Source organism: Salmo trutta, chromosome 36 (genome assembly GCF_901001165.1).
Source record: "Salmo trutta chromosome 36, fSalTru1.1, whole genome shotgun sequence".
Lineage (NCBI taxonomy): Eukaryota > Metazoa > Chordata > Actinopteri > Salmoniformes > Salmonidae > Salmo > Salmo trutta.
In genome coordinates this window covers 22479378-22501874 of record NC_042992.1, presented here as the reverse complement: position 1 = coordinate 22501874, position 22497 = coordinate 22479378, and the positions used below count along the sequence as shown (strand labels likewise).

The window sequence follows — 22497 nt, the reverse complement described above, 5'->3', positions numbered from 1 at the left end:
TGAGGTGTGTGTGTGTGTGTGTGTGTGTGTGTGTGTGTGTGTGTGTGTGTGTGTGTGTGTGTGTGTGTGTGTGTGTGTGTGTGTGTGTGTGTGTGTGTGTGTGTGAGGTGTGTGTGTGTGTGTGAGGTGTGTGTATGTATAAGGCGTGTGGGCGTGTGGGTGTGTGGGTGTGTGTGTGTGTGTGTGTGTGTGTGTGTGTGTGTGTGTGTGTGTGTGTGTGTGTGGGTGTGTGTGTGTGTGTTTGTGTGTATGAGGTATATGTGTGTGTGTGTGTGTGTGTGTGTGTGTGTGTGTGTGTGTGTGTGTGTGTGTGTGTGTGTGTGTGTGTGTGTGTATATGAGGTGTGTGTGTGAGGTTCGTGTGTGTGGGAGTATGTGTGCAAAAAAAAAGTCTCTAAGGTGCAGGACAGGTAGCCGGCTAGTGATGGCTGTTCAACAGTCTGATAGCCTGGGGTGTATGTGCATGTGTGTGTGCTTGCCTTTGTGCATTCATGTGTGTAACATTACCAAGGGAGTGTTTTAATACAAACAGTTTTAATACATTATCTGGGAACACAGTTACTACATTATCTGGGGACAGAGAGAGTTATTACTGCTCTGCTGACTGTATGGATATGCTGCCCTGTCATATTGACATTGGGTGTTTGTCAGACAGGCAATGGTTACCTACCAAATGGCACCATATTCCCTACATAGGGCACTACTTTTGACTATAACACTATGGGCCCTGGTAAAAAGTAATGGACTATATTGGGAATATGGTGCCACTTGGGATGCGTCCAATGATATCTACTATCACCCCTCTCAGGAACTGTTCTCACATGGGGTACCATTGTTTTTAGAGAATTGTCTTCAGAAGGGATACACCAATTTTGAGTAGTGCAAGGCTTCTAGGATCTCCAAAAATCCCTGGATGGGGAAACACATTCTTCGATCCAATTCCTATTCTCTACTCTTCTGCACCGTTAGTGCATGAATTTTGGCTGGCAAGGGTATCCCATTGAATTTCTCACTATTGCGTAAGGGCATGAGTGCGGCCTTAGCAAAAGTGCTCAGTCTCCAGTGCACGAGGTGGAAGAGATCTGTACAATGGGACAAGGCATCAGTATGGGAGGGGAAAAAGGGGACACAACGGATATGGGCTTTCTATAGACACACGACTGGTGAGAGAGATGACCTAGTATGGGAGAAGGGCATGAGTTATCAGAATGGGAGAAAGATTACACATTGGGGATAAAGGACAGTTGCATGCTGGTCAGGTTACCTTCTTTGCTATTGAGAGAGCTTGACGCAGGGTCGGCGCTGGTTGCCTGGACACAGTACACCTCATGGTTCTGGACTCCGCCCCCGCACAGCCCAGTTAGGTTACCACGACGACGGTCTTGTTGGCTTAGCAACATATCCACCCTGCACTCTGTCCACTCTGTTGTCTTCCAGTTGTACCTGCAGAGGAGAATGATTTGATTCAATTTTCATTTTTTTTTTACATAACATAGATTGGAAAGAATATATACATGAATTACATCATCAAGGATGCCACAATTACAGTAGCTTCCAAAAATATTCACACCCCTTAACTTTTTCCACATCTTGTTGTGTTACAGCCTGAATTTAAAATGGATTCCATTTAGATTTTTGGTCACTGGCCTACACACAATACCTCATAATGTCAAAGTGGAATGATGCTTTTAGAGCATTTTACAATGTAATAAAAAATGAAAAGCTGAAATATCTTGAGTCAATAAGTATTCAACCCCTTTGTTATGGCAAGCCTAAATAAGTTCAGGAATAAAAGTTTGCTTTTAGGGGATAAGCGTCTTAACAAGTCACATAATAAGTTGCATTGACTCTGTGTGCAATAATAGTGTATAGCATGATTTTTAAATGACTACCTCTTACTGTATCTTTCCCCACACATACAATTAATCTGTAAGGTCCCTCAGTCGAGCAGTGAATTTCAAACACAGATTCAACCACAAAGACCAGGGAGGTTTTCCAATGCTTTGCGAAGAAGGGCACCCATTGGTAGATAGGTAAAAAACAGACATTGAATATCGCTTTTAGCATGGTGAAGTAATCAATGACACTTTGGATGGTGTATCAATACTGTACATACAGTCACTACAAAGATACAGGCGTCCTTTCTAACTCAGTTGCCGGAGAGGAAGGAATCCGCTCAGGGATTTCACCATGAAGCGAATGGTGACTTTAAAACACTTACAGAGTTTAATGGCTGTGATAGGAGAAAACTGAGGATGGATCAACAACATTGTAGTTACTCCACAAAACTAACCTAATTGACAGAGTGAAAAGAAGGAAGCCGGTACAGCACAAAAATATTCCAAAACATGCATCCTGTTTCCAACAAGGCACTAAAGTAATAGTGCAAAAATGTGGGAAAGCAATTCACTTTTTGTCCTGAATACAAAGTGTTATGTTTGGGGCAAATCCAATACAACACATTAATGAGTACCACGCTCCATATTTTCAAGCACAGTGGTGGCTGCATCATGTTTTGGGTATGTTTGTAACCATTAAGGACTGGGGAGATTTTCAAGATAAAAAATAAACAGAATGGAGCTCAGCACAGGCAAAATCCTACAGGAATACTTTCCCCTTTCAGCAAGACAATAACCTAAAACACAAGGCCAAATGTACACTGGAGTTTCTTACCAAGAAGTCAGTGAATATGTGGCCAAGTAACAGTTTTGACTTAAATCTACTTGAAAATCTATGGCAAGACTTGAAAACGGTTGCGGGGCAATGATCAACATCGAATTTGACAGACCTTGAAGAATTTTGAAAAGAATAATAGGCAAATGTTGCACAATCTAGGTGTGGAAAGCTCTCAGAGACTTACCCAGAAAGATTCATAGCTGTATTTGCTGCAAATGGTGATTCTAACATGTATTGACTCAGGGGTGTGAATACTTATGTAAATGTGATATTTATGTATATAATTTTCAATTCATGTACCAACATTTCTAAAAACATGTTTTCACTTTGTCATTACGAGGTATTGTGTGTAGATAGATGAACAAAAAATATGTCAAGGGGTATTAATACTATCTGAAGGCACTCTCCGGCTACCTGGATAAAGTACTAAATATACTTCAGTTAGTGCTAAATATGGCTGCTAGAATGTTGACTAGAACCACAACATTTGACCATATTACTCCGGTGCTAGCCTCTCGACACTGGCTTACTGTTAAGGCTAAGGCTGATTTCAAGGTTTTACTTGTAACCTACAAAGCGTTACATGTACTTGCTCCTACCTATCTCTCTGATTTGGTCCTACCGTACATACCTACACGCAGTGGTGGAAAAAGTACTCAATTGTCATACTTCAGTAAAATTAAAGATACCTTAATAGAAAATGACTCAAGTAAAAGTGAGTCACCCAGTAAAATAGTACTTGAGTAAAAGTCTAAAAGTATTTGGTTTTAAACATACTTAAGTATCAAAAGTAAATGTAATTGCTAAAATATACTTAAATATGAAAAGTAAAAGTAGAAGCACAAACCATTTAAAATTCCTTAAATTAAGCAAACCAGACAGCACCATTCTCTTGTTTTTTTAATGTACTGATAGCCAGGGGCACACTCCAACACTCAGACATCACTTAATATCAAGCATTTGTGTTTAGTGAGTCTGCCAGATAAAAGGCAGTAGGGATGACCAGGGATGTTCTCTTGATGTGTGTGAATACGACCATTTTCCTGTCCTGCTAAGCATTCAAAATGTAACAAGTACTTTTGGGTGTCAGGGAAAATGTATGAAGAAAAAATTAGATAATTTTCTTTAGGAATGAAGTGAAGTAAAAGTTCTAAAAAATATACCTAGTGAAGTAAAGTACAGATACCCCAAAAACGACTTATTTTTACACCACTGCCTACACATACACTACGGTTACAAGACCAAGGCCTCCTTATTGTCCCTAGAATGTCTAAGCAAACAGCTGGAGGCAGGGCTTTCTCCTATAGAGCTCAATTTTTATGCAATGGTCTGCCTGAAGTCTTTACTGAAGACTCATCTCTTCAGTAGGTGTCCCCCCCCCCCCATATGGGAAACACATGTTAACATTTCCAAGCAAGTGAAGTAGAAAAAAACAAAAGTGAAATAAACAATCAAAAAATGAACAGTAAACTTTACACTCACAAAAGTTCCAAAAAAATAAAAACATTTCAAATGTCATATTATGTGCAAATAGTTAAGTACAAAAGGGAAAATAAATAAACATACATATGGGTGGTATTTACAATGGTGTTTGTTCTTCACTGGCTGCCCTTTTCTTGTGGCAACAGGTCACAAATCTTGCTGCTGTGATGGCACACTGTGGTATTTCACCCAATAGAGTTAATCAAAATTGGGTTTGTTTTTGAATTCTTTGTGGATCTGTGTAATCTCGCTCTCTCTACCACACCTGCTGTCTCAACCTCTGAATGCTTGGCTGACATTTACTCCTGTTGTACCCTCTACAACCACTGTGATTATTATTTGACCCTGCTGGTCATCTATGAACGTTTGAACACCTTGAAAAACGATCTGGCCTTAATGGCCATGTACTCTTATAATCTCCACCCGGCACAGCCAGAAGAGGACGGCCACCCCTCAGAGCCTGGTTCCTCTCTTCGTTTCTTCCTGGGTTCCTGTCTTTCTAGCAAGTGTTTCCTATGCACTGTGCTTTTTCATCTGCATTGCTTGCTCTTTGGGGTTTTAGGCTGGGTTTTTGTTTATATGAAAAGGGCTTTATAAATACATTTGATTGATTCACTGTAGGCATAGTTTGCATCCCAAATGCCAGACTGTTCCCTATTGCACTACTTCCCTATGTGTCAACAAAAAAAAGCTGTGCAACTACATATAGGAATTGGAGTGCCATTTCTGATGCAACCATTCCCATTGTGGTCCTCATAAAGGAAGATGACGGAGGGAGATATGGTAAGTGAGTATGAGTGGCTAGTAGAGAAAGTGTACAGCTGCATGAATATTAGCAGTCTTGTATTCCTGTTGTGAATGAAGTACCCTCCAGATTGATCCTGAGTGTCCTACAAGGTCACAGCTTATTATTAAGCATCATTTAGTTTGATAGCATCTTTGATTGACTGTATCAAATGCATTATGTACAGATGTAGGCTCTTAATATGAGCCAGTCTGCTACAGTAGGAAAATAATCCTGCAGCAACAGGAAATGTGAATTATTATGTGGATTATAATTAATGGACATCTTTTTTGGTTGAATTGGTTTGAACGCTGTTGAGGTATTTTGTTTGTAAATGTAGCCTAAGTTTAATCTTCTCTTTTTCATCTTATTGTGCTCTATTTCTTTCTTTAAAAGAGTTTAGCCTCCACAAGGGAGTTAGCCTGCGTTAGTAGAAGTACAAATGCCTGTTAGATTACAACTAGAGTACAAAACATTGTAGTAAATGTTGCGTTACTCTAATTCTCTACAATGAATAAATCATGACGCAGCACAAGCTAAAACTCATTCCAAATGGCACCATATTCCCTTTATAGTGCCCTACTTTTTACCAGAGCCCAAAGGGTAGTGCACTAATTTGGAACGAAACCCTAATTGCCATCTTTATTATTGTTATTTTCAGCCAAATTGCAGCGAGAAGTTGGCAGAATGGCTTTTCGGTAAGTAAACAACATTAGCATGCATTTGAGTGTGGTCAATGGACATAACGCAATGTGCATCTACTAGAAAGTCTCTTTTAAAGAAGTTGTCTATGCAGTTGACCTTCAACATATATTCACAATGCGCCTCACAATCCAGAATTCATTTTGAATGTCCCCCAAGTGAGCCTCAGTGGAAGGATTCAGCAGCGTTAAATTGAAAGAGATCATACCTTAAAGGGCAATCTATTAACGCAGATTAGCGCTCAGCGCTGAATTCATAGATAGCTCTGGGATCTGCTTCAAGGGAACTTGAAAGGTGCCTTCGGGTGTGTGGCACAGTGAGGGGCAGCCACTAAAAGTCCACACCCTCACCAGCACAACAAGCAATGCAGTCAGCCTGGAACAAGCCGCTGGCTTGAAAATGAACACAGGCACAGCTGACTTCACTTCAATAGACTTGTTAAGGGTGTGACCGGCTACTCAATCAGCCACTACATATATCAGCAACAGGTATCCCTCACTACAGAGGAGAGGACTGAGGGAGCTCTGTTTGCACGTTTTATTTGATGAACATTTAAGTTTGATTCTTGAAGAGATCATTTATGTTGTTACCTTATAGTCCATAAAAGCTATTTTGTTAAGAATTGACCCTGTCTCACGAGCCTCTTTACTAGAAAGCTAGCCTAGCTCTGGTCCGTGGCAGTACACCTCCCTTCTGGCTGCCATATTGTGCTTCGGTAAGAATGTTAGGGATTGCTTTTCAGTTCAAATCCACCTGGGGTCACAAAATGGCTGCCCTGCCTCGATGCCCTGCCTCGATGTCTGTGGCGATAATGGAATTTATTTGAGGTCACTACCAAAGAAAGGGCTCCATATTCATGAATGGGGTGTCTCCAGGGCCGGTTTAATGCAGGGGCTTACTGGGGCTGAAGCCCCTTGGCCCAGGCCCAGGCCCATGGGGTGCCCAACAGGCAGCAAAAAAATATATAAAATAAATAACAAAAAATTGAAATATATACAGTATATATTATATATACAGTATATATTATATGTAGTATATATTTTGTCTTTTTATTACTGCAACCGTCAACCACAAGAGGACTCACGAGCCCGATCTCACGAGCCCGACCTTTATGGTCCCTGTGGCTCAGTTGGTAGAGCATGGTGTTTGCAACGCCAGCATGGTGTGTGCAATGCCAGGATTCTGGGTTCGATTCCCACGGGGGTCCAGTACAATAAATAAATAAATAAAAATAAAAAATGCATGAAATGTATGAACTCACTACTGTAAGTCGCTCTGGATAAGAGCGTCTGCTAAATGACAAAAAGGTAAAATGAGTGCAGACAGCCTGCAGCTGATTTGCTAATTGTCAGATGGGGGGAGGAGAGGAGGTAGGGGGCCCACATGGGTAACTTGGGGGCTCTGCCTTGAATGGGTAACTGATTAATAAAAATAAAAAAATAAACTGCATAATAAAAAAAATATGACTGGTCTATTGTGTGAGTCAGGGTGTAGGGGGCCCAAGAGGCAAAAAAACAAATCCAACCACAGGAGTCTGCTCTCAATGTTAGAAATATACCAGAGAGAATAATTTAGCCACAGAGGTTCAATAGTTTCTAAAAAATAACTGTGGATTATGTTTTATCACAAGCACACACATGTAACTGCCAAAATAAAGGAAACACCAAAGTAAAGTGTCTTAAAAGGGCATTAGGCCACCACGAGCTGCCAGAACAGCTTGAATGCACCTTGGCATAGATTCTACTGACTAGTCTCCCGGGCCCTGCCACTGAAAAACATCCCCACAGCATGATGCCGCAAACCACCATACTTCACCATAGGCATTCAGGCCAAAGAGTTCCATTTTGGTATTATCAGACCAGAGCATCTTGTTTCCATTGGTCTGAGAGTCCTTTAGGTGCCTTTTGGCAAACTCAAAGCGGATTGTCATGTGCCTTTTACTGAGAAGTGGCTTCTGTCTGGCCACTCCTCCATAAAGGCCTGATTGGTGGAGTGCTGCAGAGATGGTTGTCCTTCTGGAACATTCTCCCATCTACACAGAGGAACTCTGGAGCACTGTCAGAGTGACCATTGGGTTCTTAGTGACCTCCTTGACCAAGGCCCTTTTCCCCCGATTTCTCAGTTTGGACGGGCGGCCAGCTCTAGAAAGAGTCTTGCTGGTCCTAAACTTCTTTCATTTAACAATGATGGAGGCCACTGTGTTCTTGGGGACCTTCAATTCTGCAGACCTTTTTGCTACCCTTCCCAAGATCTGTGCCTCGACACAATCCTGTCTCGGAGCTCCACGGATAATTCCTTCAACCTCATGGCTTGGTTTTTGCTCTGACATGCACTGTCAACTGTGGGACCTAATATAGACAGGTGTGTACTTTTCCAAATCATGTCCAATCAAATAAATTTACCACAGGTGGACTCCAATAAAGTTGTAGAAACATCTCAAAATTATCAATGGAAACAGGATGCACCCGAGCTCAATTTCGAGTCTCACACTGTAGCAAAGAGTCTGAACACTTATGCAAATAAGGGATTTCTATTTTTTTATAAAAAAACTGTTTTAATTTGTCATTATGGGGTATTGTGCGTAGATTGATGAGAACTTTTATTTATTTAATCAATTTTAGAATAAGGATGTAACGTAACAAAATGTGGAAAAGGTGTAGGGTCTGAATACTTTCCGAATGCACTGTATATACACTATATATACAGCCACAGCCGTTGCTGACAGGTGTATAAAATCAAGCACACCGCCATGCAATCTCCATAGACAAACATTGGCAGTAGAATGGCCTTACTAAAGAGCTCAGTGACTTTCAACGTGGCACCGTCATAGGATGCCACCTTTCCAACAAGTCAGTTCTTCAAATGTCTGCCCTGCTAGAGCTGCCGTGGTCAACTGTAAGTGCTGTTATTGTGAAGTGGAAATGTCTAGGTGTGTCATAGGCGTCGTAAGGATTGGACCAAGGCGCAGTGGGTAAAGTGCTCATACTTAATTTATTTGATGAAAACACTTAAACAAAATAAACGTACAATGAAAAACAGTTCCATAAGGCACACAGGCTATACAGAAAATAACCATAAGTGAAACAAACACAACTAAATATGGCCTCCAATTAGAGACAACGACAACCAGCTGCCTCTAATTGGAGGTCATTGCCAAAAACCCAACATAGAAATGGAAAACTAGATATAAACATAGAAATAGAAAACATAGAACCTAAACCAAAAACACAGAAACACACAAAACAAACACCCCCTGCCACGCCCTGATCAAACTACAATGACAAATAACCCCTTTTACTGGTCAGGATGTGACACCCCCAAAGGTGCAGACCCCGAATGCACCTCAAACCGAAAACCCCACAAAAACAACCCCAAACTTAAAGGGAGGGAAGGGAGGGTGGCCACCGTCAACGACGGTCCCTGTGCTACACCCCACCTTCCCAATCCTCCCACTACGGAGGCTGGCTCTGGGCGTAGCTCCCCTTCAGAAGACTCCGGGCTGAGGAGCGTCGCTGGAGACTCCAGGCTGAGGAGCGTCGCTGGAGACTCCGGGCTGAGGAGCGTCGCTGGAGACTCCTGGCTGAGGAGCGTCGCTGGAGACTCCGGGCTGAGGAGCGTCGCTGGAGGCTCCTGGCTGAGGAGCGTCGCTGAAGGCTCCGGGCTGAGGAGCGTCGCTGGAGGCTGTAACGCCCTGGCCATAGAGAGGGGGTTTTTGTTCTTTATTTTGGTTAGGCCAGGGTGTTACATTGGGTGGGCGTTCTATGTGCATTTTTCTATGTTGGTTTGTTTCATTGATTTTGGCCGTGTGGCTCCCAATCAGGCACAGCTGAAGTTCGTTGTTGCTGATTGGGAGTCACACATAAGGAGCATGTTTTTCCTTTGGGTTTTGTGGGTAATTGTTTCTGTTAGTGTTTTCCACCTGACAGGACTGTTTGGCTGTCGGTTTTCTTATTTTTGTATAGTGTTCTTTCTGCTATTAAATATTCAATGATGAACACTAACTCCGCTGCACCTTGGTCTACTCTCTCTCACGACAGCCGTTACATCAACCCACTGTAAAAATGTAGTTTTCAACCCACTGTAACAATTTAGTTTTCAACCCACTGTAACAATTTAGTTTTCAACCCACTGTAATAATTTAGTTTTCAACCCACTGTAATAATTTAGTTTTCAACCCACTGTAATACTTTTTGTCACGCAGAATTAGCAACTGCAGGTCAAAACACTCAAACAGACTAGCGGTCTAAACAGTGGAAATTGAGGAAATACCTTCCTCTCCACACCAGGGGAGTATAGTTCAACATTGCATTGTACAGGTTGGGGGGGAAGTAATTTAAGGGACACACATGCCATCACAGCTCAGGACTGCCTGCCGGGTGTGAAAGTGATGGTGTGTCAACACGCCCATCTGTGTGCGTGTGTGTGTGTGCGTGCGTGCGCGTGTGTGTGTGTGTGTGTGTGTGTGTGTGTGTGTGTGTGTGTGTGTGTGTGTGTGTGTGTGTGTGTGTGTGTGCGCGGAGGGAGGATCATATAAGACACTGCACGGACCAACTGACTCTTTCCCAGACACACTCCATTAATCATTTCCTCCATCACTGGCAACAAGCCAAACGCTGGGCCATTTCTTTCCTCTCCATCTCTCCTCATATGTCCCCCTCTTGTATGGCACCATCTCCCCACACACTGAGCCAAACCCATCTCCCCTTTAGTACCTCCCTCCTAATTCTCTATCTCTCCCTATACGCCCCCCTCTTGTATGGCACCATCGCCCCACACACTGAGCCAAACCCATCTCTCCTTTACCGCCTCCCTCGCATCTTTCTCTCTCTCCCTATATGCGCCCCTCTTGTATGGCACCATCGCCCCATATACTGAGCCGAACCCATCTCCCCCTTACCACCCCCCCAATCTCTCTATCTCTCGCTATTTGACCCCATCACTGCATCAACTAACAAACTACCCAATCACATCCCCCTTTTCCCCCTTTCCCATTTCTCCAATCTCTCTCCATCTCTTTCCACATGCCCCCTCAAACCGTTCGACCCCGCCCTCTCATCAGCACCACACCGCACCCCCCCCACCCCCTCTCATCACACCACACCGTTGACCCACACAAAGAGCCTCTCCCTCCCCCCTCCGTTCTCCCCCTTCAGGCTGTGGTTTGTACCCACTGTCATGACTGTCACTACAGACCCTGGTTCGATTCCAGGCTGTTTCACAACCGGCCGCGATTGGGAGTCCCATAGGGTGGCACACAACTGGCCCAGTGTCGCCTGGGTTAGGGTTTGGCCGGGGTAGGCCGTCATTGTAAATAAACATTTGTTCTTAACTGACTTGCCTAGTTAAATAAAGGTTTGATAAAAAAGAATAAACCAGACCTTCTCTCACCCACAGAGGAAGGAACTGGGCCGGTTTGACACTTCACACCCTGTTGTAAATTACAGGAGAAGGGGGGCTTTTTCTCCCCCTTTAGTATTAACCAAAGGAATGGCTTTGTTTAACAGACAGTTTTGCCTCTTAAACGCTAAGATGGTCAAAAGTGGATACTGGATCAATATTTCTAACATAAGAATGTGGGGAATGGTCAGTGGGGAGCTATGGAAATGAATGTAATATTGCTTTTCATTTTGTGATGTCATTTAAAACTGTATGGATGAAATACTGTAACTTTGAAAGTTTTTCCCTTTTATCTGTCAAGTTTCCATCCAATACGATGTGCATATAATATGAAAAAATATGAAACTATTTTTCTTAAGATAAGAATGTGATTTTAGGAGCTATAAGAGAACCTATCACCTATAAACTGTGCATAAGTAAATAGCCACGCCCCGAGTGAGGTCTGAGAGTGTGTCAGACTGATGGAACCGTCCTTTTTGGCCAGAATGCATAGAAAGGCTTGGTAACAAAATTAACATTAGGCCAGGAAACGTGAGGCCACATGTTTGAAATGGTTGGAACTTTGAACCTCAAAACGATGTAAGAAATAAACTCACCTTCCATTAGACCAGAGAGACAGCGAGCTGCAGCTCATGTCCATCGTGGTCCGAATCCTGAATAATCAACACGAGGAGGAAGAGGAAAACAATCTCCCCTCTCAGACAATCACTGGTACAGCTGATTAGCTGTCCTGAGTCAAATATCTAACTCTTCAAACCAACCTGCTACTCTTGTCAAATCACCGTAGTACGCTATTCTCATCACCCCACTAGAACCATCAGCACAGCTAGCTTATCTTCAAATAAGCTTCTGGAGTGAATGGAACAGAGTGAAATCTGTAGTTCTGTTCAGGACTACACGACGAACAAAGGCACGCACACGTAAATACATTCATGATTTCTTATTCTAAACGGGCGGCGGTTCGCGTGCAAACTACAGTATATGACTAACGTGAGAATAGTTCTGAAATCAGTTGACGATATGTGTATTTTTCTCTCTCCCTCTCTCTCTCTCCATGTTGTTGTGTAAAAGCCATATTGTAAAATTCCGCTAGGGACCTATGCCTCATTTATTAAGTGTGTATGTTATCGTGTTATTATTTAGTTAGCTAGTAAATAAATAATGAAACCAATTTGTGTAGTACTGAATCATGAGTAAGGCTGGGGTTTTTGCAGATGCATGAGGTTACGACTGTTCAGAATGATGATATGATAAGAGGTAATGATTAATAAGATGACTGTTTATCGATGTAATAGATATATACCTTACAGAGCTTAATTCAGGAGATGGTAACTCTTTAAACAACCTCTTCCGTGTTGCCCCAAATTCCTAATGAGTACATTATTAATTGAATCGGGTAAAGATGAAACATAGTTAGTGGATTAAATAAATAACAGTCATCAGATTAACGACACCACTCAGGCTGTGGATAATAAGCCAGCAGACACCAAACAACCCACAGACCAATAGTAGTGGGGTTGGTATTGTGGTTCCTCCCACTACAGATAACTCCCCAGTGCTCTTAGTCCTACTGCTGCTGTTGTGTTAGATAGTTAGCTACACAGTCATTACAGCAACCAGCCAACGTTCCGGCCGCATGGCCTTAATCACTTAACACACAGAAACAAACTGTTTCCTGTATGCACATATGCATTTAATGTTAGAGACAGACCAGGCCTGTCTGGCTGAGTGTCTGATGCATTAAGTGTTTATTGTTTTGGTCAGCAAAGCTATTTAGGGATGCAGACAGGCGGCTTACCCATAGTACACTTTAGAAAGGGAGTAACTGTAATTGTCAGCCAGCCTGCAGAGTAGAAGTGCAGTTCAATTAACCATCTGCAATCCTTGATTGGCTGACATTTTTGTCGTTTTCCAATGCGAGTATACAAACTACACAACTGATATACTGTTTGTACAAAAACGTAGACATCAATATAAGACATTGAAATCACACATATTTTTCAAACGTTGGGTGATAGAGTACTTACACGATGCAGGGGGGTACCCCTTCTCCCTGAGGGGTGCAGGGTTCCTTCTCCTCCAGTTCAGGGCACTCCTCCCCTTCTCCCACGGGGAACTGGTGTACCCGGCGTGTGCGTGTGCGCTCACCCGTGGGCCCGTTGAGCTCGTAGCAGTCCTTGGAGCAGGGCGACCAGTCGGTCCAGTCGCTCACCTCACAGTCCTTGGCCAGTACACAGGCCTGGTAGGTCACTGGCAGGGACTCCCGAGAACACAGGCTGGAGAGAAGAGACAAGGGGTTCATTAATTAGGTTCAAAGGAATCAGTGAAGGTGTTTGGTCAAAGGACTGAGGCAAGGTGTCCTAATAAGGCCAAACTTGTTTGCAAAATCCAATTCAGGAACACCACAGCATCAAACCTCTTGAACTCATTCGGAATGTGCAAAGTACCTTTTCTACAAACCTACATATTAATTTAGCATTGTAGTCATTTAGCAGATACTCTCATCCAAAGCAATGTACATCTGAAATAGGACCCAAATATAAAATTATAGATCTCCTTAGCTTACAGACAGATAAACATCATAATAAATCATAACCAATGTTAAATGAAGTGAGATGGAATACATTCCCACCAGATATATTCCAGAGCTTCTATAACAGTAAACACACTTGATCCTTGGCCTCTGACCAACAATGTGGTTGGTAGATGGTCAGTATCAGATCAGATAAGCCTCTTTGGGGGTTTCAGTTCAACATCTGTGGTAGATGCTATGAGTAGCTCATAAAAATAAAAATAAATACCTCGACATTACTCCTCATTATAAAGGAGAAATGTCTCAACATTAATCCCAGGATAGACCTAGACCATAGAGATATAATATATATTCTACTTGAAGATATGGGAATATAATACAAGTTGTTATCCCATCATTTCAATCATTTATGATTTTCTCTGACCATCTCCCTATGGACGCCCAATTTATTTTTCTTTCAAGATGCACTAAAGCATTCATATCCCTTTAAGAAAGTGGGATAGATGTATTCGGTGTTAAGTGGCCACCATACCAGCCACTCTGAGACAGAATGGGGACATACACGCATTTCACATCTCAGCAAAGAGGAACAATGCCTTTTAGAAAGCATGTGCACATGAGAAGAGTGGAATGGAGACCCCTCAATAAAACACGTCTTGACCACCACCACCCAGCTAATTCTGTAATATGAATGAATGACCATGCTACAGTATGTGGATTTAGTTAGATGGCCGCCCATAGAAATGGACATGATACAGGATGATGGTTAACAGAAAGGGACAGAGGTTTGATCTTCCGACCATTTCATAGATGTTATGGTTGAGGCCTCTCATTGTCTGTTGGATCCTAGGGACACGGTTGAGTACAGCAGAATGGAAGGAAGCCATGACACTTCTACTCATCATCGATTCAACTCTCATAGTTGATCTCACTGAATAAATATTGTTTTTCTTTGAATATTACGCTATCTTGAGGCGCAAAAACAAGAATGCTGTTTATCCCCGTATTTCTTTATTAATGCTTACTATATATTAATCGCTGAATATCTGTCACGCCCTGACCTGAGAGAGCCTTTTTATGTCTCTATTTAGGTTTGGTCAGGGTGTGATTTGGGTGGGCATTCTATGTCTGTATTTCTATGTTGGGGATTGCTTTGTTTCGGCCGGGTATGGCTCCCAATCAGGAACAGCTGAACATCGTTGTTGCTGATTGGGAGTCATACTTAGGCAGCATGTTTTTCCTTTGGGTTTTGTGGGTAGATATTTTCTGTTTAGTGTTTTGCACCTGACAGAACTGTTTGGCTGTCGGTTTCTTGTTTTTTGTGTTTAAAGTGTTCGATCTTTAATAAATTCATGATGAGCACTAACCACGCCGCACCTTGGTCCACTCTCTCCAAAGACAGCCGTTACAATATCACAGTGCTTTCAGTTAGAGGTTATGGTAACTCTGAAGCTTTGAAACTAACTTCACGCTGTAGAAAACTCCAGTTGCTTCTTTGAAAGACGACAAGTTCTTTGGTTAATTAAACAAAGAATAAATGTCAATGAAAATATGATACAAAACATAAACACTTCATTCTCCATTGACTGAACCCTCACTTCAGAGAAAAACTTAAAAACACAGCTCTACTTTCTGAGATTTTTAGGAAAAGAGGTTGCAAAAAACTGGCCAAAAATATTTTAAATGCAAAGTAAACAAGCCGTTAAATGAATATTAATAAACTACAGGACTATTGTGGATTAATGTGAGCTACAAAAAAAGAACATCTCCAAAGGCAGCATTTTTGACAATACTTTAAAGTGGTGCCAGAATAAAGAAATCATTTGAGGGTACTATGAATAAACTAATGAGCGAAGGCATGAGGTACGAAGAAGAAGAAGAAGTAGACCTACTAAAACCAAAACCGTATGTAATATTCTATGACAAATCACTATTGCCATATCTATTCCAGAAGGCATAGATTCCCATCTCTCTCTCACTTATACATTAACAAAGCCATGTGAGGGATGATGACTTCATCGTGTGTGACTGTTTTTACTGCAGAACACAGAACACTTTAGGCTCTTGTAATCCTTTGAGCGCTGACTGTGAATCGTGTGCTGCCAGTAATAATGTCTTTCTATAACACACAGAGAGATGCATCCCTACATCACCTCTATGTAATGGGGAAACAATGGAACATAGAAAATTATATCAGAGACACTGGTGAGAAATGAATGAGAGAGTCATCATGAGGTAGCTGTGATGCATACAGTAAGACTATAAACTATAAGTGAGACTGACCTCAGTGCGTCAGTGTTGCCGCTCCTGTGAACACAGGTCACCTCCCGGGTCTGGTATCCAACCTGCAGGTCCCAGAACTTCCCACCCTGTCGGTTCTGTCTGTTCCTGTTCCTCTTATTTTTGATCAGCTCTTTGGTCTCTGGGTCTTTCACCCTTCCCCTCGCCCTCACCCGCTCCCTCACCCTCTCCTTGACTCTTTCCTTGTTCTTCCTGCGTCCTTCTTTGGCTGCCTGTCTTCCTTTTCTCCCCTCCTTTCTTTCCTCCTTTCTTTTCATCCTTTCTTCTTTGCTCAGTCGAGGCTGGCGTGGCGTGGGCACCTCGCTGCCCTCTTTACCCTCTTTACCCTCTCTGCCCTTGCGAAGCCGGCGAGGGAGAGCCACATCTTTACCGTGAGTAAGGGTGGGAGCCTGCCTGGCCGTGCGAGGGAGGGGTACAGAGCAGGGACCCCAGGATCCCACCCTTAGACTATAGAGGCTCTCTGGGCCAACGCAGGGACCTGGCTGACACGTCTGGAACTCTGTCAGGTTAGGGCAGGCCGAGCCCCCGAACAGAGGCGGCGCCAGGACAAAACGGACACGATTCTGAAGACCCATGCCGCACGTTTTCGAACAGGAAGTCCATGGGGTGAACTGGGAGACCACACAGTCCCGCGGGCACGGGATCAGACAGGCCTGCTCCAGCCTGGGCTTGGGCTCAAAATATTCACAAATCGCTGCATCCTCCGCGGGCACGCCATCTGCTTTCTGGACGCAGCCCACCTCGCGTGTCTGGATGCCCTCCTCGCCGCGGGTACATACGGCTGGTCGCTGGAGCGCCCCAGTGCTCCGCATGGACACGGGCACACACTGGTTCCAGGCGCCCAACTGCCAGTCGTACAGGTCTTTGTGCCAGTCACACACGTGGAAGCAGCTCTGCTGGTTCTCCGGGCGCTCTGCCTGGTCACAGTTGGTGTGAAGGGTGGTCCAGCCTTCAGAGTGGGCGCACCACACTGCCCGGCTCTGGCTGCCCCCTGGGCCACACTCGCTGCCCATACACCGGCCCCATGGACCTGAGGAAACAGAGAGCCACAGAGATCACAGGGAGTTCAACTGAAGGATTAACTATCAGAGCAGTTAGTCATAATATTATCCAAATGGAAAGCATAATGTAGAACAAACTCAGCTCCTATCTGTCAGATTAGAACTTTACTGTACAGTTCTTAATAGCTACAAAATGACACGTCCATCTGTGTAAAACTTCATCTAAATGTTACCATTCAAGACTTGACATTGATTTTGATAAGAAGTTGGAGGGCAGTTTATAAGGAATTTGCATCATCTCTTCATAGGACTTTCCTATGAATCAAAGCCCCTTAAAGCCCAGAAGACCAAGCTCTCTAGCGTTTCTATACCAGAGGACTATCAGTCAGTTTCTGAAGTGCTTCTCAGGACAACAGAACTGTAATGTATTTACACATCCAACACAAACAACCAAAGTGCCTCGTGAGGAGGAATAAGTACTTCCTGATAAATAACGCCTTCGCTCAAGCCCTAAATCCCACACGCACACACACAAACACACACACACACACACACACACACACACACACACAAAAACAAACACAAATCACGCCGCATAAATCACTACGCCAAGTGCAATTTTCTGATTGCACTTCCTTCCTCTAGGATTTATGGGAATGCAATTAAAAGTCTAGAGTAAACATACCCTCGGAACATAAAACGGCAAGTAAGTACAGGACAAGCAGACAGAGAGCTCAGAGCCCACGGAGCCCAGAGCCCACAGAGCCCAGAGTCCACAAAGCCCAGAGCCCACAGAGCCCAGAGCACACAGAGCCTAGAGCCCAAAGCCCACAGAGCCCAGAGCCCACAGAGCCCAGAGCCCACATAGCCTAGATCCCAGAGCCCACAGAGCCTAGAGCCCAGAGCCCACAGAGCCCAGAGCCCACATAGCCTAGATCCCAGAGCCCACAGAGCCCAGAGCCCACAGAGCCTAGAGCCCAGAGCCCACAGAGCCCAGAGCCCACAGAGCCCAGAGCCCACATAGCCTAGATCCCAGAGCCCACAGAGCCCAGAGACCACAGAGCCTAGAGCCCAGAGCCCACAGAGCCCAGAGCCCACATAGCCTAGATCCCAGAGCCCACAGAGCCCAGAGCCCACAGAGCCTAGAGCCCAGAGCCCACGGAGCCCAGAGCCCAGAGTTCACAGAGCCAACATAGCCTAGATCCCAGAGCCCACATAGCCTAGATCCCAGAGCCCAAAGTCCAGAACCAGGGCAGAATTACTGACAGAATCAATATTCCCAGGAATTGTAGAAGATTAAGGTACAGTGAGGAGGGAGGTCAGTGAGGAATTACCTACCCTGGCATATTCTAGCATAAGCAGTCCATCAATCAATCAATCAGTCAATTCTGCATGAAGGATAAGCAGGACTTCTAACAACAGTGCTGATGTGCTTGTGTTTGTGGTGCTGAAAGGATAGCTCCTCCAATCTCTGGCTGGATAGGGATTGCTGCAATGTGGGCCATCTTGTGGTGCTGAAGGACAGCCCTGCTATTCTATCAGTGAGGAATAGTGGTGCAGAGGGCCCTTCCCTGGATTGAGCTCTACCTGTTTTATGTTGTTGGATTGAGCAGCTTGCAGTGCTACTGCTGGCCTGGGCCGCCTGCCTCTCTCTGTGAGCTGAGGGAGGGGAGGGAGAACCTACGTAGCTTACTATGTGAGAGGGCAAGCTGCTCAGATGAATCTGCATCACAGAAGTGGGTCAGAGGTCAGAGGAATCCTCCTCCTAGCTAAACAAACTACTACAGAATCTCCCATCCAACCCCGTATCTCCCTCTGTCTCTCCCCCATCTCTCTGGTGTCCCAGTGAGCTATCTAACCAGATCCAGGGAGGAGAGGAGTGCCGGCTGCCGGAAAAAAGGACACAGCCTGGGAGTTCACTGTATCCTGGTCCCAGATCAGTTATTGCTGTGTAACAAGGCATAACAACAGACAGAGGAGTAGCCACAACAGATCTGGGGCCAGACAAGGGAAAGTCAACCTAGTTTTGTCATTTAACTTCCAGATGACATGAATAATAATTTCCCTCAAGATATTCAGACATTTTCCATATTTGTTGATGTCTGCATATGATGGACTAAGGTTCAGAGGACAGGGGAACTCTCCATGAATTAAAAGCTTCACTGGCTGCACAATCCTCTTGACTGGCTTTGTGAAAATCAGACTCAACCAAGCATCCGTTCTCCCACAATGCTACAAGAATGTTTTTTAACAGGGAAGACTATATAACACAATTCCAATGTTGGCCACTTTATCTGCCTGACAGCAGGGCTGAGGGGATATGAGAGAAGAGAGAGGAGAGGAGAGGAGAGGAGAGGAGAGGAGAGGAGAGGAGAGGGGTCCGAGAACAGAGGACAGGGGCTGTTTTAAGCAGTGCTTTATGTTTTGACTCCATAAAGCAGAGCCATGGTGATGAAAATGTCAGCAGAAGGAACAGAGCCTGAATTAGCCCTCAGCAGCAGAGAGAAAGGCCCGGTCGATACAGCTCAATAACACCTCGCGAGAAACTGCCTCCAACACAAGAGATAGCCCTGCCGCTCACACACACACATACACCTTTTGTGGCTGCCAATCTAGTATACTCCCTGCTAGCAAGTGAGGGAAAAGCACGATTGACCAACCTTTCCATAAAGAAATTGATTTTCATAATTGAGAGAAAGAACAAGAGGCATTTGATTAGCTAGGGGGGTTAAGCATTCCCAGCACTCTATTCTCTAAACAAGAACATGTTACAGCTGTGACATGTTAACCCCCCAGGGGAAGGGTGTGTGTGTGAGTCTGGGTGAGGTTTCGGATTGAAAGGCTCCCCTCTCTGCAGGTGTTCATGGTAATTAATGAACATGTCAGTGGGTGATATGGTTATCCACAGTATGACAGAGAGTGGGAGTGAGAGGAAGAAAACAGCTCAAATTGGCCTGCTTCTCTCCATCACACAACCACACACACCTGCGTCCCCTGTCCCACACTGAGAGGAGCCAGGAGGAACTAACGGCCCTCTACCAACATAGGGGAGGGGCACGAGGGGTGTGACACATCCCCCAGCCACCTCTCCTCAAACCCCCTTAGAACACCCACCCCCGGGGGGCCAACACTCTTTCTAATCCAGAACAAGTCATAAGAAATAGGAAGGAAGGAAGGAAGGAAGGAAGGCCTACTGTGAAGAGAGATGGGTGATGATGGAGAGATGGAGAGAGATGAGAGTGGTCTGGCTCTCCTTGGCCAATAATTGGGCCATGTACCAGTCTTAGATACATAGACCTATTGGGCACTATCATCTTCCCCAGCATCACCACACACGCACAGCCACACACATGCACACCACTGTTAGCGACTTAGCTCTGTGCCTCTCTGCCTCTCCAGTAACACACAACACAGCTCTAATACTTGCAAATGACATTTCCCTATGATGCTCACACACCCTAGTCGTTACCCTCAACGGTTATTTTGCTGCCACACTGTCGTCTTTTGTATCACCAGACAAATCAATTACAATCCGTGTTTTATTTATTTGTTTGAATCAAATCTCCCTCTCTCTGCAGACAGCTTTGAATCGATAGGAGGGAGAAGGTCATCTTTTGAGGGAAATAAGTGATGTTTTTCTGCCTTTGGAGACAGGCTGTAACAGGCTTTAACGCTGATGTCTCAACACCTTGTTATTCACTGATAACATAATGATGTGATCTACTTAGTATCTGTCAGAACCGAGGCCCTCGTCTCATGGTGCTGCCACAGGAGGGGAGAGACTGGGGGGAAGAGGAGAGAGAGGGAATGAGAGGTAGGGAGATGTAGGGAGAGAGAGAAAGAGAGAGAAGGGGAGAGAAAGAGAGAAAGAGAAAAGAGAGAAAGGAAAGAGAGAGAGAAAGAGTTTGCCCCATGCATTTCCTCAGTTGCTTTCTTGCCAGCTAAAATATTTTATCAGTAAAGGGATCACTCTTTCATGTGTCTCTCAACCCACTCTCATTTTAGTCATTTAGCAGATTCTCTTATCAAAAGCAACTTATAGGTGCAATTAGGGTTAAGTGACTTGCTCAAGGGCACGAAGTCGGTTCGGTTACTGGCCCAATGCTCTTAGCCACTAGGCTACCTGCCGCCCACTCCTCGGCCTATCCCTCTCTCCCATGGTGCCTGGCAGAGGGCAGGTGTTGGCATTTACCAAGCAAATAGAAAGCAATGTGACGTGTTGCGTCCCAACAGAGGGTTTGGATGGAGGCGCTGTGTGTGTGTGTGTGTGTGTGTGTGTGTGTGTGTGTGTGTGTGTGTGTGTGTCACCATAGGATTTGGATGGAGAAGATGGAGAAGATGGGTAAAATGGGGAAGATGGAGAAGATGGAGAAGATGGGGAAGATGGGGAAGATGGGGAAGATGGAGAAGATGGGGAAGATGGGGAAGATGGGGAAGATGGAGAAGATGGAGAAGATGGGGAAGATGGGGAAGATGGGGAAGATGGGGAAGATGGGGAAGATGGGGAAGATGGGGAAGATGGAGAAGATGGGGAAGATGGGGAAGATGGGGAAGATGGGGAAGATGGGGAAGATGGAGAAGATGGAGAAGATGGGGAAGATGGGGAAGATGGGGAAGATGGAGAAGATGGGGAAGATGGGGAAGATGGAGAAGATGGAGAAGATGGGGAAGATGGGGAAGATGGGGAAGATGGGGAAGATGGGGAAGATGGAGAAGATGGGGAAGATGGGGAAGATGGAGAAGATGGAGAAGATGGGGAAGATGGGGAAGATGGGGAAGATGGAGAAGATGGGGAAGATGGAGAAGATGGGGAAGATGGAGAAGATGGAGAAGATGGAGAAGATGGAGAAGATGGGGAAGATGGAGAAGATGGGGAAGATGGAGAAGATGGGGAAGATGGGGAAGATGGAGAAGATGGAGAAGATGGAGAAGATGGAGAAGATGGAGAAGATGGGGAAGATGGAGAAGATGGGGAAAATGGGGAACCCCATCAGGCTAGTCAATCTGTATTCATATGTTGAACACATATGACAAAGACACTGTAAAAAGGTCCGGAAATTCAGATTCAGATATTCCTTGATATTCCTTGATATTCCTTGTTTCCCATAAAAAGGGAAACAAGGGAATATCTTTCTGACCCTAAAGCAAAACTGAGAAAATAGTCACAATGAGTACCCAGGCATTAGTCTCCCTATGCCAGAAACACAGTCTCATTGGACAGAAACGTCTGCCAAAATGGTAGAGACTATAGACAAGCTCAGATCTTTTTCCAATATCCTAGAGGAGCAAGTGTATTTCTCTTTCTCTCCCTGTCCCTCCCTCTCCCCTTCTCTCTCCCGCCATCTCTCTCTCTCTCTCCCACCCGCTTTCTCTGTCTCTCTCTCTCTCGTTCTTTAAATGAGTTATTTCTGAGATGACCTTCTGTAGTTGAGTGACCTACTTCCAGGTCAGCTGGTGTCTGAGCGGTGGTCGACCCGCCCACAGCGAAGCAGCTCTTTTATCTCCAGCAGGAACGATTAAATGAAAAGGGGGAGTGTGTAGATGTATGAAAAGGAAATCATCTCGTTCTCTTCGTCTACAGGTCGTCCAGGGTTGTCTGTTAGGTGGCAACATTTGAAATGA

The 22497-nt window shown here is 44.5% G+C and overlaps 1 protein-coding gene across 2 annotated transcripts in view; it reads right to left on the bottom strand.

The window, feature by feature from the left end:
• The window catches only part of LOC115175661 (thrombospondin type-1 domain-containing protein 7A), a 186702-nt gene that overhangs the window by 115906 nt on the left and 48299 nt on the right, over window positions 1–22497 (bottom strand). The window contains exons 2-5 of one of the 2 annotated variants that reach the window (XM_029735072.1): window positions 15857–16904; window positions 13068–13316; window positions 12839–12883; window positions 1264–1442 (exon numbers count right to left, since the gene is read on the bottom strand). In XM_029735072.1, the coding sequence (XP_029590932.1) occupies window positions 1264–1442; window positions 12839–12883; window positions 13068–13316; window positions 15857–16904 (1521 nt within the window). The remainder of the gene's footprint in view (window positions 1–1263; window positions 1443–12838; window positions 12884–13067; window positions 13317–15856; window positions 16905–22497) is intronic. The other variant, XM_029735073.1, reaches the window with a different exon arrangement.